Source organism: Arvicanthis niloticus, chromosome 23 (genome assembly GCF_011762505.2).
Source record: "Arvicanthis niloticus isolate mArvNil1 chromosome 23, mArvNil1.pat.X, whole genome shotgun sequence".
NCBI lineage: Eukaryota > Metazoa > Chordata > Mammalia > Rodentia > Muridae > Arvicanthis > Arvicanthis niloticus.
The window spans coordinates 29,931,520-29,947,705 of record NC_133430.1 but is presented as its reverse complement, the minus strand read 5'-3'; the positions used below and the strand labels follow the sequence as shown (position 1 = coordinate 29,947,705).

At 48.3% G+C, this 16,186-nt stretch overlaps 1 protein-coding gene across 2 annotated transcripts in view; it reads left to right on the top strand.

Moving 5' to 3' along the window:
- Window positions 1–16,186, top strand: part of Esrrb (estrogen related receptor beta) — a 156,779-nt gene that overhangs the window by 123,608 nt on the left and 16,985 nt on the right. For both annotated transcript variants that reach the window (XM_076921593.1, XM_076921594.1), the window contains exon 3: window positions 2,560–2,676. In XM_076921593.1, the coding sequence (XP_076777708.1) occupies window positions 2,560–2,676 (117 nt within the window). The remainder of the gene's footprint in view (window positions 1–2,559; window positions 2,677–16,186) is intronic.

Below are 16,186 nucleotides of genomic sequence, written 5' to 3'. Positions count from 1 at the left end.
TTGATGATGATCTGAGTTCTGAGTTCGAGCCTCGGGATCCACACAGGTTGGAAGGAAGGAACCAGAAGCTGTCCTCTGATCTCCAAACATGCACTGGGGGCACCCGGGGCCACACATAAACAGTGCACACCTACATACACAAACAACATCATTCAAAACACACACACATACACACACACACACACACACACACACACACACACACACACAGAGGCATTGATTAGAAGAGGCAAGGGCTGTCAGGAGAGGAATAAGAATGTGTGTGTGAGAAAAACAGTCCCGTTGTCCACAGGGGTCTCTGGGGTTCCCTGGCCTGTGCTGTGGGGCTGCTGCAGTGTGGTAACTTGGACCCATCTCTGACACCGCTTCAGAGCCCTTTCATCATGGGTGTCTTAGACCTGACAGTGTTTCCCACACCAAAAGGCTGTGGTGCAGGATGCTCTGTGACACTTAACTCCCCTCCCAGCTACCAGGCCACCTCAGCTGTGGGGTTAGTGACAGCCTGCCTTTGTTGGTGAGGTACTTCCGGATTCCTTCAAGCTCCTTGGGAGGTACAGGAAAGGGTAGGTATAGGAGCTCTGGGACTGAGGTAGTTCACTTTGGCTTCCTGGAGTCTCCATTTCTCAGTCTGTGAACTGGATACTGATAGGCCAGCTCAGAGTTATGGTAAGGGTCTAGAGAGCTGATCCGGAGGCTGCACATAGTAGGTGGACAATAAGCCCTCGATATTATTACTGTGTGAGTAGATGTGGAGCAGGGCAGGTCCCCAGCTTCTCCTTGGCCCTCTGGGATGGGATGAGGACCTGGTGCCTTTCTCTTGTTCCTCTTCTAGTACCAGGCGCGTTGTAGGCACACCCCCCACATTTGTTACATAGGTGTTGAGTAGACAGGGAAGCCAGGGTAGACACTGTCCCTGTGTCAGAAAGGCAGCCATGTTTTCAGGATGAACATGTGTTCATAAAACAACCAACCCGTGTGCTGAAGTGGTTTGTTGTTTTAACAGTGTGAGACAGTCTGGACATGTAGCTCCGGTTGCCCTCAAACCATTGAAATATCCGGAATTAGCTGCCCAGATGCTGGGACAAATAGAATGGTTTGCCACACTTAATAGTAGTTCTGTATGAGACACGCTATGTAGTTCTGTTTCTTTGAAACAGACTGTATATCCATGGTCTAGGCTGCCCTCCCATTCCTGTTCTGTTGCCAGTGGTGGGTGACCTTGAACTTCTAACCTTCCTGCCTCTACTTCCACATGCTAGGATCACCACTAGGCCTGGCGTATGCGTTGTAACCCAAACCCATCAAGCAAGCACTTTATAACTGAGCTATGTCCTCAACCCTATTTTGTTTTAAAAACAGGGTCTCTTTAATTCAGGCTGGCCTTGAACTTGATTCGTAGACAAGAATGACTTGACCCCTGATCTTCCTGCCTCCACTTCCCACCCGGGTGCTAAAATTGCAGAGCTAGGGAGATGGCTCAGTGGGGGAAGGCAGTGTGCTGGCAAGCTTGAAATCCTAAACACAATCCCCAGGAACCTTGTGGTGGATGGAGAAAACCCATCTCCTCAAAAACTGTCTTCTGACCTACACACACAGACACAGACACAGACACACACACACACACACAGCCAAATGTATAATAGTAAAAAAAAAAAAAAAAAAAAATGACAGGAACATAAAGTATCAAGTCTAACCTGGGCTACAATTTTTTTTTTTTTTTTTTTTTTTTTTTTTTTTTTTTTTGAGACAGGGTCTCACTGTGTAGTCCTGGCTGGCCTCAAACTCAGAGATTTGCCTGCTTCTGCAGGGATTAAAAGTGGGTACTACCACATCCAGTCTAGGCTTCTTCTTTTTTTTTTTTTTTTTTTTTTCAAGACAGGGTTTCTTTGCAGCCCTGGCTGTCTTGGAACTTAGGCTGGACTTGAACTCACAGAGATCTGCCTCCTGAGTGAGTGCTGGGATGAAAGGCATGTGCTACCACCACCCGACAAGGCTACAAGTTTTTACAGTGATCGTTCACGTAAAAGCTAACAACGGTTTTGTAGATGAGAGAACTAAGGGTTGGTGACAGGAAAGTGTTTCCTCAAAGTCAGGGGAGCGAGGTGGCCTGGCCCCAGTGGGAGGCAGAGTCCAGGTCCTTCCACAGTTTCCTGGGCTTTTCCTAGCGACTGGGGCAAGGTAGAGGCTGGAGGAGCTGGGGTGGTCTGTGTTGTTCAGCTTTGAATGGTGGCTGTTTTCCAGAGGTAAAATGCTGGCTCAATATATTTCGATACCACCCTTCCCCCAATCCTGTGACTGTTTCAGAACCATGAGAGACATGAAGAACATTTTTCTCCAGGTGGCTTTTTGGCCTACCCAGCTTATAGGCGGGAATTGACATGGGAGAGTTTGAGGCATTCTGACAGCTATTTAGCTAGAGCCCCTGCTTCTAGAAGCAATTCCCTATGCAAACCTGGGTGGGGCAAGTCATCTTTGGCCAATTAATCCCCAGATTGTCAACCTAATGGGTCAGGATCCTGAACGGACCACAGACACCTGGTAACCATCTCTCTATTGCAGGAAACATCGAGTACAACTGCCCGGCCACCAACGAATGTGAGATCACCAAACGGAGGCGCAAATCCTGTCAGGCCTGCCGCTTCATGAAATGCCTCAAAGTGGGCATGCTGAAGGAAGGTGAGAGGCCCACAGCCAAGCACCACGGTTGGTCGGGATCAGCTTGGTTTGCCTTGGTGGGGAGAGTCAGACCTGTGTAAGGGTACCTACAGGCTCAGGGCCTCATCAAGGACCTTCTCGAGGGCAGTATGTGTGTAAATGCAGCTACGGGCTGGTTTGCATCATAGCTGGCATGCCACAGCCCGCTGGACATCTCTTCTTGGAAAGCTGTGGGCCAGCAGTATGGAAGTCCAGAGGTCCCAAGGATCCTTTTGGGACTCCAGACCCTATTTGGAGCCTCAGCTGTAAGCTTGTCACTCTGGGAAGTCATCACTTGGACTAGCTGTTTCTCCCTTCTCCCCCCTTCCCCCCCACCATCCATCTTGGCAAGTGACCTTAGAATCCCTGGTCCTCCCTCAAGTTTGCAGGTGATCCGCTGCACACTCTAGAGTTGCACCATGTCACGAGTGCCAACTGAGCTTTGTTTAGTTCCAGCCAAGGTGTTTGTTTTTATTATTGTTGTTGTTATTTATTTATTTATATCTTTGGCTCCTATGAATAGCTTTTATCCTTCACAGATTTTTTACTAAGAAAATTAACTTTACAAATCTGTATTTTTTTTTGTGTGTGTATGAGTGAGTGTCTGCATGTGTATGTGTGCATACCTGGTGCTCTTGGAGGTCAGAAGAGAGCATCCATCTCCCTTAAGTTGACGAGTGGGCGCTGGAAACCGAACCCTGGTCCTAGGCTGAGTTAACTAAAGCACAGTGAAACCAACATCCTGTGCATCTTTTTTTTATTTTAAAAGTGGCTCCTAGAAACTGTGAGGTGATGTCCGGCTTATTGTATGGAAGGCGCGGAAGGCGCGGTTAGACTCTTTCCTCACCATCTCTGTGGATGGGCCTGGTTTGAATCTTACTCAGTACCATTTTGGGAATGGCGTGTGTATGTGCGGCCGTTGCATGTATTTACATCTTTGCATGTGCACATGTGTGTCTCCTTCAGAGAGAGGCAGTGTTAATTCTTGCAGATCAGCTTCTGAGCCTTGATCCTTCATAACATAAATGGAAACAGTTTATGGGGAAACGTTTATGGGGATGAGGAACAGGGCAGGCAAAGAGAAAGAGGCATGTTGAAGGGTGCAGTCTTCTCTGGGAAGGGCAAGGTGGGGCTGCTCACCTCCCAAACCTAGCTCAACCTTCAGCAGGCTGGCGACTTACCCCACTCCTCTCCTGTGCCCTGGAGAAGTGTCTACCTCTGAGCTGTTTTGCCTATGAGACAGCTTGGGCGGGCCATCTACCGTTAGGGGAAAATTCCAGGTCCTCTCTCTCCTCACCTGGCCTCAGTTTAGCATTTGCACCTGTGAAGAAGCTTTCAGGGCGGATCCCAATTGCCTCTTGGGTCTGAGGTGTGATGAAACACTGTGACCAAAGGAATTTGGGAAGGAAAGGGTTTATCTGGCTTACACTTCCACATTGTAGTCCATCATTGAAGGAAGTCAGGACAGGAGCTCAAACAGGGCTGGAACCTGGAGGCAGTGCTGCTTACTGGCTTCCTCATGGCTACACAGCCTGCTTTCCTATAAAACCCAGGACCACCAGCCTGAGGATGGTACCACCCACAATGGGCTGGACCCTCCCATATCAATCACTAATTAGGAAAATGCCCTACAGGCTTGCCTGCAGCCTGATTTTATGGAGGCATTTTCTTAATTGAGGCTCCCTCCTCTCAGATAACTTTATAGCTTGTATCAGGTTGACATAAAACTACTCACCACAACTCCCTTCTTTGTCATTTTCTTAACCCCTTGGTGACATCTTGGCTGCAGTTCAGAGGGCTCTGGAGGAAACAGCCTCCTTCTCCTTTGAAATGGGCTGTGTTGGGCCTGCTGTATGGAAAAACGACCATGTTTCACTCAATGGCACAGTTTTGGTTGTATATAGTGTGACCAAGATGGAGGTTGGACTTGATCCCCTGCCTCCTACACCAGGGTCTTTCTGCTGCCAAGCCTCCTGGTGTTCTCAGATGAGGAGGCCCACAGAGGCAGGCCTGGTTGGTCTCCTTACACTTGTCCTTTGGTGCTGGGAGCCTGAGGGTTTTTAGGATCTGAAGAGACTTCTTCCTCCTAAGCCGCAGAGATAGAACTGCCATCTTATTCTGGAAGCTGAGTAAGACACCAGTTCAGACTAGAGCCAGTTGAGCAGCTATTTCCTTGGCTGGCGTACGCCTCACTCTCAGCCTGCTTTCCACATCTAAGGAAGTCAAGGCAAAAGGCAGCCTCTCTCTTTTAAGATGATTAATGGGGCTTGCAGGGGCTGAGAGATGGCTGGTGCACCTTCAGCCACCCTCTAGCCTGAGAAGATCAGGCCCAGGTCTGGACCTTCCTTTTTCATGCCTTCTGCCTCTTCCCCCCACCCCCCACCCCAATGACAGAAGCTAGGAATTGGGGAGTTGCTACTCAGTCCTTTGGGAGTGGGGTGCTGGAAGGATGCCCACTGGCCAAGTGGGAGGACTTGCAGGGTGATCCCAGAGTTGCCTCCCCTCCAGGAGTGGCTTCCCCCATGGCAGCCAGATGTCTCCTGTCCTGATGATATACCGAGCCTGATTCAGCCATTAGGGAGTTTTACCTGAGGGAGGAAGAGACAGTCACCAGGGCACATCCCACCACACCTCCAATGCTGGCAGGCCTGTATCAGAAAGAGAAAAACTGACAGGAAGCCCCCTGAGTGTGAGCGAAGCTGAGCTCTTGGCTTAGTGTGGGTCCCCATAGAGCTCTGTAGTACCTGGCATCAGAAGCCCCATTGAGACCAGGCTTGGAGGAGCCTGCAGGAGTCTGGGTCTCTGCCAGGCAGAGCTTTTGGCAGTTGTCCTGGCTCCTGCTTTGTTTGGGTGTCCCTCCTTGCTTACATGTTCAAGGTCTAGTCCCTGGGGGCTAGCCTGGGCTCCTGCCCCACTCTGACTTGATTCTGGAAACAAACGGCACACTTTGCTGGCACACGGCTTGCTTCCTGTGTTAGGGTCTCACAGTCAGCTGGGCAACAGGGGTTCCCGAGTCTTACAGGGAAGCTGGGAATAGAAACACTCTCCTCCCTGTCCCCCATCCCTGTTCTACATGTGAACCATATTTTCCATTTTCTAACTACCCAGCAGCTTGTAAGGAGTATTTTTTTTGCTACCCTTTCTTTAAGCTCCGGAAAAACACACACACATACACACACACATTAATTTATTTTCAACCTGCCTTATGGCTTAATTGCTGGGTGCTTCTAACCTCCTGCGGCTACTGTGCCCTTCCCAGTACTCTTAGCTCAGCACCCTAAAGCAGCTCAAGATGTCTCCAGTAACTTTCTTAGTAAAATAGTGCATGTCACGGATCCATGATTTAAGGGCTCCAGCCATTACTAGGGATGATGTCAGAGGTGAGGTACCCTTTGTCACAGGATCAAAGCCTGTCCCATTCCTTAGCTGGTTGGAGATGGATCCTGTTTCCCACATGGCTTCCTTTGGTTTGCCCTTTCTATCCCAGGATGACTGGAATAGCCAGTGAATGAAAAGGTGGTGTCCTGCTGGGCAGTGATGGCGCACGCCTTTCATCCCAGCACTTGGGAGGCAGAGGCAGGCGGATTTCTGAGTTCAAGGCCAGCCTGGTCTACAGAGTGAGTTCCAGGACAGCCAGGGCTACACAGAGAAACCCTGTCTCAAGAAACCAAAAAAAAGAAAGAAAGAAAGAAAGAAAGAAAGAAAGAAAGAAAGAAAAAGAAAAGAAAAGGTGGTGTTCCAGAGTCTTTATTCAGTTCCTTTGTATGGCAATTCACATTTCAGGGACAATTCATCCTTTTTCAGTGTGCAGAATTGAATATAAAATGTGACTTGGGTTCAGAGGTGGTGACTGGCATTTACTGCTGGACCTTTCTTCACTTGTAGTGATACCTGCTGTTCACCAGGTGAAGGTGAGGATCCAATCAGACAGCCATGACATGACAGCCTTGGTGTGTCAGCCCCCTGTCGCCAGTTCAGCTAGAGTTAGATTCTCTCAGGTTCTGCTAGTTTTTTCTTCAGCTGCCTTGGTGTGTCAGCCCCCTGTCGCCAGTTCAGCTAGAGTTAGATTCTCTCAGGTTCTGCTAGTTTTTTCTTCAGCTGCCCACAGAGTTGAGTGAGGTTGACAGGACCCATTGATTTCTTTTGGATCTGTTGGGGGTACTCTACCGGGGGATGGCGTTATCTTAAACTGATCCTCTGTAAGTTCTGGGATCTGAATGGAATGAGAGGGTCCCCTGGCACCTCAGGTGTGGGCTGATTTAGTCTCCAGACCAGAAGAACTCCAGAATCAATCCACTTGCTGCATCTATCAGGTGCCCCATCCCCAAGTCTTCAGTTCAGTTTCTGGACTTTCATACCCCTCTCCCCGCCCCCGTCCTCTCCCCCCCCTCCCCCGTCCCCCCAGCCAGTTTGTCCCTGCCAGCTCCACTTTCTCCTCTCCTGACTTACCCCACCCTCTAGCCACTCCTGCTGTCTCCTCCCTGTTCCTCCAGCCCAGCCTGCCTCTTCCCAAGTGTTTTCTGAAAGAAATTTGATTTCAGTGAGAGCTGGGCTGACGGCCACGCAATATGCTTTCACTCTCTCCGAGTGCGATGGAAAAACGGAAAGCTCCTCCAGGGATTCTGGGTAATTGGGTTAGTGGCCAGCTCATGTCAGGAAATTAAAAGGGGCCCTGATCAGGTTCCTGCTGCATAGGATCTAATAGTTTTGTATTTATAGAGCGCTCTGCCTCTAGTCTGTGCCAGAAATACTACTGTTTTGGCCTTATGAATGAAGGAAGAGAGATTCTTTCGCTTTTCCAAAATATATTAATGTTTTTGAAACAAACCAACTCTCCACCATGTCAGAGGACAGCACTGAACTACTTTCTGCCTATACACATGTGCCCTCCCGCCCCCTAATCTGATAGCTCACAAGGTCTTCCCAAAGCCTCCTGGACACTCAGGTAGAATGACCTCTGGCTGGACAGGTGTTGATTGAATACAGACAGCTGCTTGTGGCTGTGTGGAATTCTTCTTACCTTTCACTCCCGGCATTTGACACGAGAGCATTGGATCACAGGTTCAGCCTATCGGGTCAGACTCTGCTTGACCATTTACCAGCTCCCTGGGAAAGCTGCTTAGACCTCCCTAAGCTTCACTTCCCTCCTGGAAAATGAGAGTCATAGGATGGCCATTGTCTTCTTGTTTCCTCATCTCCAGGGATGTCTCTTGGGATTCCGCCATGATGTCTGATGTTGATTGGGTTTTTTTGTTTTGTTTTGTTTGTTTCTGTTTTTGTTTGTTTGTTTTGTTTTGTTTTTTCGAGACAGGGTTTCTCTGTATAGCCCTGGCTGTCCTGGAACCCACTCTGTAGACCAGGCTGGCTTCGAACTCAGAAATCTGCCTGCCTTTGCCTCCCAAGTGCCGGGATTAAAGACGCGTGCCGCCACCCCTCAGCTCCTTTTGTGTTGATTTCCTGATTCTCTTTATTTAATAGGGATGTAGTAGTTCAAAGGTCTCTCTGGCTGTGCAGGACAGGGTAGCAGGGTAGCTCACAAGCCTGTGACCTACACCTTTGACTCCAGTTCTCAAAGGTAGTCAGGACACAGGGTCCTTTCATTCACAGACCTGGAGGAGCTTAATCACATGGACATCCCGCTCAGTAGAAGAGCCTGGGAATTGTTTTTAGCTGAGATGTGGTGTGCCCCGCAAAAACCCGGTTAGGATGGAAGAAGGGTATTTATAAAGTACACACATCTTCAAATATACTTTCTTACTTTTATTTCTTGTGTGTGCACTCGTGAAGATGCCATGGCGTGTGTATGTAGGTCAGAGGTCAACTTTTGGGAGTCAGTTTTTGGGTCCCAGGTTGCCAGGTTGGGTAGTGACACCCTTACCTGCTGAGCCATCTCAGTGGCCCAGGACAGGTATGAGCATATGCCATACAGGAAGAATACAGACACCTCCACCACAGGATGGCAGACGCATCATTAAAGGTCCCTGTCATTCCCCTGTCTTTTCTTTTTCTTCATTCCTGGAGGAAACCATTATCCTGGCTTTTGTGTTATTTTTCCCTTTGAGGTTCATCTGGAGATTTCTGTTTACTAGGAAGGGCTTTCATTCTGTAGCTCAGGGTAACCTCAGCAATCCTCCTGCCTTGGTTTCCCCAAAGGCTGGAAAAACACGGATGAGCCATCTTACCCAGCTTCTAGTTTTATTCTAGTATTTTGGTTTTTAGTTTTTATTGATTTTTGTATGTGGTTTTTAAAAATTATTCTGTGTGCTGGTTGTAGCACTGCACTCAGGCCTCTAATCCCAGCATTTGGGAGGTAGAGGCAGACAGCCTGGTCTATATATTAAGTTCCTGGGCAGTCTGAGACCCTGCCTCAAGAAAAAACAAAAGTTGTGTGTGTCTGTGTGCCATGTGTTCATGGGTACCCTGGGACACCAGAAGAGGGCCTTGGATCCCCCTGGAGCTGCTGGAATTAGGCAGCTGGGAGCCACCTGACACTGCTGCTGGGATTTGAACCCAGGTCCACTGAAAGAATGACAAATGATCCTGACGTTTGCAGCATCTCTCTAGCCTAGGATCTTGGACCACTATAGCCAGTACCTCCTAGGCAGTGCTGCTTCTCACAAGGTTTGTTTTTTATTTCTCTGAAGTAGAAGCCACTAAAGAAGATGTTTTGCCATAAGTACTCAACCCCACTGATGTAATGAGAGGCTGAGTGGTGTTTTCATAAAGGACGGAGGTTGGGCTTGGCCCACAGACTGGAGTGTATTAACTCCTTTCCTTAGCGTTTGGGCTGTGGGCTGTTACAGAAGCACCATGCTTATGTTTGTTTCCCAGATGCGTATGTGGAACAGTTAGTTTCCCAGGAGAAGGGCCCAGAGGGTGTGTGTAGTATACAGTATATATAGTATATGGTGTATATATATATGTGTGTGTGTGTAGTATACAGTATATATAGTATATGGTATATATATATGTATATATGTATGTATATGTGTGTATATATATGTATGTATATGTGTGTGTATATATATGTATGTGTGTGTATATATATATGTATATATATGTATATATATATATGTGCGTGTGTGTGTGTATATATGTGTGCGTGTGCATGTGTGTGTGCGTGTGTGTGTGTGTGTGTGTGTGTGTGTGTGTGTAACAGTGCCCAAGCCAGAAGAGGACACTGGCTCTCCTGCTTTACCAGTTTTTGCCTTATTCCCTTAGACTGTCTAGGAAACTTAGAGCTAAGCAGGCCCCTGCAAGCCGCAGTGGTCTTCCCATCTCTGCCCCCTACGTAGTGCTGGGTTAGAAACCATGCTAGCTTTTGTTTGTTTTTCAAGATTTCCAGACAAGTTTTCTCTGGCTGTCCTGGGACTCAGTCTGTAGACCAGGCTGAACTCAGAGATTCGCCCACCTCTGGCCCCCAAGTGTTCCGATTATTGGTATGTGCCACCTCAGCCAGTTCAGAGGAATCTTTTAAAAGCCTTAGTGAGAGTCTGTCATCTTGTTTTCCATCCTCCTGAAGTTCTCCCTTGTGCTTAGAATAATGCCAAGAATCTGATGACAAGGTGCAGGTCTGCTCTGATACTCCGCCATCAACTTTGCCACCCTGTCCTATCTGCATTCCGATCCCTTCAGCTCCAGCCTCGTGGGCTTGCTTTCAGTCTCCAAGCCCAGTTAACTTCTCTCCTTAGGAATTCCAGGCAATGCCCTCCCATGGAGTAGATGTCACTGTCCCCATCACTTGCTGTCACAGCCCCCTGTAGACCTTGTCATTGAACTTTCCCTCCTCAAGCAATGACCTTGTTTGTTTATCTATGCACCTGGCTTATTTTGTTTACTCTGCCGTCTCCTAATACCCCTGTTCTTAATTCAGGAAGCAGGGTGGCAAATTGCCTTTCCATTGGACTGTCAGCTCCAAGGTGGTAGTGTGCATGATTGAAAGGCCCCAGTGGAGAATCTGAGACCAGCAGGCTGTGGTGCTGTGATTGATTAACAGTGTCTATCACAGGCAGGGAAATGGAAAACTGGCATGGGGATGAGACCTGCCATGCTTGATCTGGCCCAGGTGTGCTTGGGTGATTTTTTTTTTTTTCCCCTAGTCCACACAGCTAGGACCTGGCAGAGCTGGGTATAGTCTAGGCTCCTTGTAGGGAGCTGGTCCTAACCTCAGTGTGCTTTCCTGCCCAGCAGGAGCCTGTAGTCCCTCCCCAGCAAGCTTGGAGTAGGGCTTGGCTGAACTGGCTTTCTCCTGGTAGATGAGGTTTTAGACACTGGCTAGTGGGAACACAGGGATGACTTGGGTGAAATGTCCTCACAGGTGTGAATCCATCCACCAGAAGGGTCTAGAGGAGGGAGACAGACAGACAGTAGTCAGACACTGGTAGCCAGAATACTGGCATTTCCCTTCAGCTGTTTAGGTACCTAGAGTCTACAGAAGAGTTGGCAGGAGCCTGGGAACATAGGTAGAGGTGTGTTTGTTTACCTACCAGAAGAGTGGCTCCCCCCTACTTCCTTCCCCTCCCATCCCACTTCCTCCCTCCCTCCCACCCCCATCACCAGGTGTACTGGTAAGTTTTTGTCAACTTGACACAAACCTATACGTATCTCAGAAGAGGTAATCTTAACTGAGAAATTTTCTCCATAACATTGGTCTGTAGGCAAATCTATAGGTGTGTTGTCTTGATAATTATTTATATAGAAGCATCCAGCCCACTGTGAGTGATGCCATCCCTGGGCTGGTGGACCTGGGTTGTATATGAAAGCAAGCTGAGCAATCCATGAGGAGCAATCCAGTAAGCAGCATCCCTCCATGGTCTCTGCTTCCGTTCCTGCTTTCAGGTTCCTGCCTTGAATTCATTCCTTGGATTCCCCTAATGATAGACTGTAACCTGTAAGCCAAATAAACCCTTTCTCCCCAGGTTGCTTTCAGCCATAAGCTTGTTTATCACAGCAAATTGGGACACCAGGTTAAGCTTCAACCCATAATCCCTCCAGGGAAGAATACCCAGAGCAAATAAATGTCTCATAAAGACCCAGATCCAGTAAACAACCACCAAAGAGCTTTGAACAGATAACTCGTCCTAGAGAGTACATGACCCCAGAGCCCTCAGGCTCACTGTCTTCAAGGAACAAGTCCTCCAGCCTCCTTTTAGGCCATTCTTACCAGGCAGAACTGAAATGGAATGACATTTGATCACCCACAAATTCAGGTGCAGATCCTTAGGACTGTCTGGCTGTGTAACCCTGACCAGGTCTTATGTGTCCCAGACTAGCCTTGAACTTCATTATGCATCCAAAAATGACCCTGTGTTCCTGAAGCTCTCTTGCTTCAGCCTTCAAGAGTACTGGGATTACAGGCAGATCTCAGCGCACAGGTTTATGCCCTCTTAGAGACTGACACAAGGCTTTATGCATACTGGGCTAGCATTCTACTGCCGGGGCTACGTCCCCAAGTCCACCTGACCTTTCTCTAGTCCTTGTTTTCTCCTGATGACAGCCAGGAACTCTGCCTTCTCAGAATTGTCCTGCAGCTCTAAAATGAGACGAACAGTTCAGCTCAGGACCTGCTTCACTTCATAAACAGAAGACAGTGGAGTCACGGTGGTGCTGGGTTTTGGAGAGAAAACATGCCAACCTTCAATACCTCAGCAAGGTCAACAGGGATTTTTCCTGGCTTTAGCCTGGGACAGAAATGAGGGAAGGATACTGGCTTCCAGACCGCCCCCCACCCCACCCCCATCGTCCCCGAGGGTAGAGAGAGACACATGATAGTCAGAGGGCAGCACCAGGACAAGCTTGGGCCAGGTGGCGGGACCATGCTTCAGCTGGCTATTTTTAGTGTTAAATGAAAGAAACTTAAACTGGCTGCTGCCCCAGTGCAATCAGCTATTTTTGCTCCTGAAAGACTGGGATCCCGTCCAACTTTGGGGGAGGGGTTGCAATAGAGAAGCAAGGGGGGGGGGGGTGGCCGGAAGTGGGAATTGTTGCTATTCTGTTAAGAAAGAATGAGTAGTCCAACAGGGTCATGGTGTCCATTTAATCAGTACTGGGTCTGGAGCTTTGAGGCAGTGGGTGGCAGAGGCCAGCAGGTGGGGCCTAGCTTTGAGACCCTCCCCTCCTCTAAGTGAATCTTGTGTGCTAATTTCTGGGCTCTGGGCTGTGCCCCTGCAGGCCCCTGAGCTTGTGTCATACATAAGGCTGGTGAAGGGTGGAGCAAGTGTGACTTAGCCAAGGCCAAGAGTTCTGTCCTTGGGTTGGATAGAGGTGGGTGCTGGGTTCTGTTGCTGTCCTGTCTGGCAACTTGCCGTTTTTACTTTTTTTTTGAAATGGAGTATTTCAAATGTAGCTAAGGCTTGACCTGGAACTCACTGCAGTGCCCAAGCTAATTTGGAGCTCATGTTGAGCCTCCTGCCTCAGCTTTTCAAGTGCCAGGATTAGAAGCACAATATCCCCAAGCTTGCTCCAAGTGGGACCCCGGGCATATTAAGTCTACATTCCAGACTCCTAACCAGGCTTTCTGTGTCTAACCTTGCTGACTCCAGAAACGTAGAGTAGAGGTAGAGCTAGGCAGTAGCTGCCTTTCTTCTTATTTCACTCAGGATGACTGAGTAGTAGGCAGGTATTATAGGCCACATTTGTTTGCCGGTGGCATCTGATGGCTACGAGGTTGCCCTCTGCTTTGAGTGCCCATGACTTGTGCTGCAGCTAACACTGGCTTATTTCCATCTTTAGTTAGTTCTGTGCTGGAGTGGAAACCCAGGAGTGGGGTGTGCAGTGACTCTGGGTAGGTTTCTGAGCTACAAGCACACCTCCACCGGACTTTTCTAGAAGTTCTTAAACTTTTCATTTTGAGATCATTGAGTAACAGTTGTCAGAAAATTCAGAGCGATACCACATACCCTTCACCCAGTTTGCTCATCCTGGTGTCTTGAAAATAGAACACTATACAATCAAGATGCTGATGCTGGGAACAGCAGTGACACAGAACCTCCTTCAGGTTGAGGTATTCTGGTATTAGCATTTATTTAACAAATACTATTTGCCACTGAAGGTTTTCAAATGCTCACATGAAGTGACGTGAGGATTAAGTGAGCTGTTAGCCCTGTCAGGTTGGCACTATTACCCCATCTTAGAGGCCAAGAAGTGGAGGTACAAGAGGTAAAGACCACTACCCAGTACCACCTGGGTAGCCATGCATCTGGGTTTACCCAGATCTGCCCTCGGCCACTATTCTGCTTATACTAAGAACTTTTGTTTTGTTTTGTTTTGTTTTGTTTGAGACAGGGTTTCTCTGTATAGCCTTGGCTGTCCTGGAACTCACTCTGTAGACCAGGCTGGCCCCGAACTCAGAAATCTGCCTGCCTCTGCCTCCCAAGTGCTGGGATTAAAGGTGTGCACCACCACTGCCTGGCTTATACTAGAAACTTATCACACTTGTCCAGGAGTCTAGCTCTGGCCAAAACTCAAGGACCTTGTTTGCCCATAGCTATGAGAAATGAATTGCATTGATTACCAATCTTTTCATTTTATATATATATTTTTTTTCATGAAATACTATCTAAACATTAAATTTCTCTGTACATCTGAAGGGGTTAAACATTATCCAACAGTAGTTAGGACAAGGGCCGTGTGTTACTAAGTATTTGGAGATCAGCAAGGATTTTCATATTAGCATTATTAATACCTTTTTATATTTGGAAAGTCTCAGTGAAATGATAGGCTCTATTAATCTGAGACAGTAACTGTAAGTTAATTAGTATTTTATTTGTGCTTCCTGACTGCTTTTTTTTTTGTTTTGCTAATATAAGTACACAAACAATAAGACATTCTTATTTAAAGACTCCATTTTCTCTCTCTCTCTCTCTCTCTCTCTCTCTCTCTCTCTCTCTCTCTCTGGTTTGAAGTCACATTCTAATTTAGAAGTAATTGTCCATTGAATCAGTAGTGAGGAGAACTACCACACCCTCTGACAGCCAGTAGCTTAAGCATCAGCAAATGAAGATGCTTTTTCCCTCTCTGTCTCTTGTAACCCAGACTAGCCTCACACTTGGCTATATAGCTGAGCGTGACCTTGAAGTGTTGATCCTTCTGTCCCCAATTCCCAAGTGCTGGTATTACAGGCAGGTACCAGCACACCTGATTTATAAGGTTGCTCTCTCTTGCTGGTGGTATTCACCTGCAAAGTTGAGCTATCAAGCACTGGGCCAGAAGGACAAGGTCACTGGATTTGGAGGTGGCCGCACCACAGATCAGGAAGCAAAGGCTCATGCTCCTCCATTCCAAGTGATCATTAGCAGATCTTGACCATGGTGACGTAGGACTGTAGGGAGTATAGAACCCACGGCATGATGGGAACAAGCCTGTGTTGGTGGCCCTGAAAGCAGCAAGGTCACCTGCAGCACCCATTCATACTTCAAGGTCAATTGTCGGGGAAAGCCTGGACTCCAGCAGAGTGGGTATGACCACTGCTGCCTCCTCTAGCCAGAGGAGGACACTGAAGCATTCATTGAACCACCTCCTCCAAGGGCCAGGAATTAGATCAGCCTGAACACAACCCCTGGGTTCCCTGGGTTCCCTGGGTTCCATGTCTGTCATAGGCTTCCTACGTTTGATGTGCAACCCTTGATTAGTTCCAACCAGAGAAGATGATGTAACAGTCTTCACATCCATCCTTTGGAGTCACTGGCTGCTTGGCTATAAAGATCTGGGGTGGAAGTGCAGAGGAGAGTTTGAGAGGTGTCCTGGAAGGCTTACAAAGCAGCAGGTTCCAGAATGCTCAGGAACATGGAATGAGAGTAACCAGGATGCTGCGTCCTGAGGCCGCCCCCACACTCTGTGCCCTTCTTCCTTCGCATTGGATGGGCCTGGGTCAGACTCATCTGTCTCACCTCTAAGGGTAGAGATGGAGAACCCATTCCAGTGGGAGTGCAGCACAGCACCTCCAACAAGACGACCCTCCCTCCATACGGGAGTTAGCATTAAGTAGAAGGTCGGGGAGGGATCCTGAGTCCCTCTCGTCTAGCCTTTACTCCAGCCTTGTGCCTCACCTGTTATAGAAGTTCCAGTGAGGGGTTAAACAACTGAGGATGAGCTGAGGGTGCAACTTCATTGTAGAATGCTTTCCTAGTACAGAAGGAACCCTGCCTTCAATACCCCTCCAACCCCCATTGTGTAAACCAGGGGTGGTGGCGCACACCTATTGTCTTCTGAGGTGAAAGCAGGCAGATCCAAAGTTCAAGGTTAGTTTTGGAGGCCAGCCTGGGCTAGTTGTGGCTGAGTAAGAAGCAGTTTGGTCAGGGGCTTGCTGGGTTTGGCTCCTGCCTTAGCTCCAGCACCTTCTTTCCCCCTCAGGGAGAGGATCTGGGCTGCAGACTTTAATTGGAAACTGGGTGTGGATGTGTGGGAGTTTTCCCCGCTCCTCAGCTTTTGGTGCCCATCTTGAAATCGTTGCACTTTCAATTGCTCTCATTCTGTGGCCAGCTTTTCCTTTGGA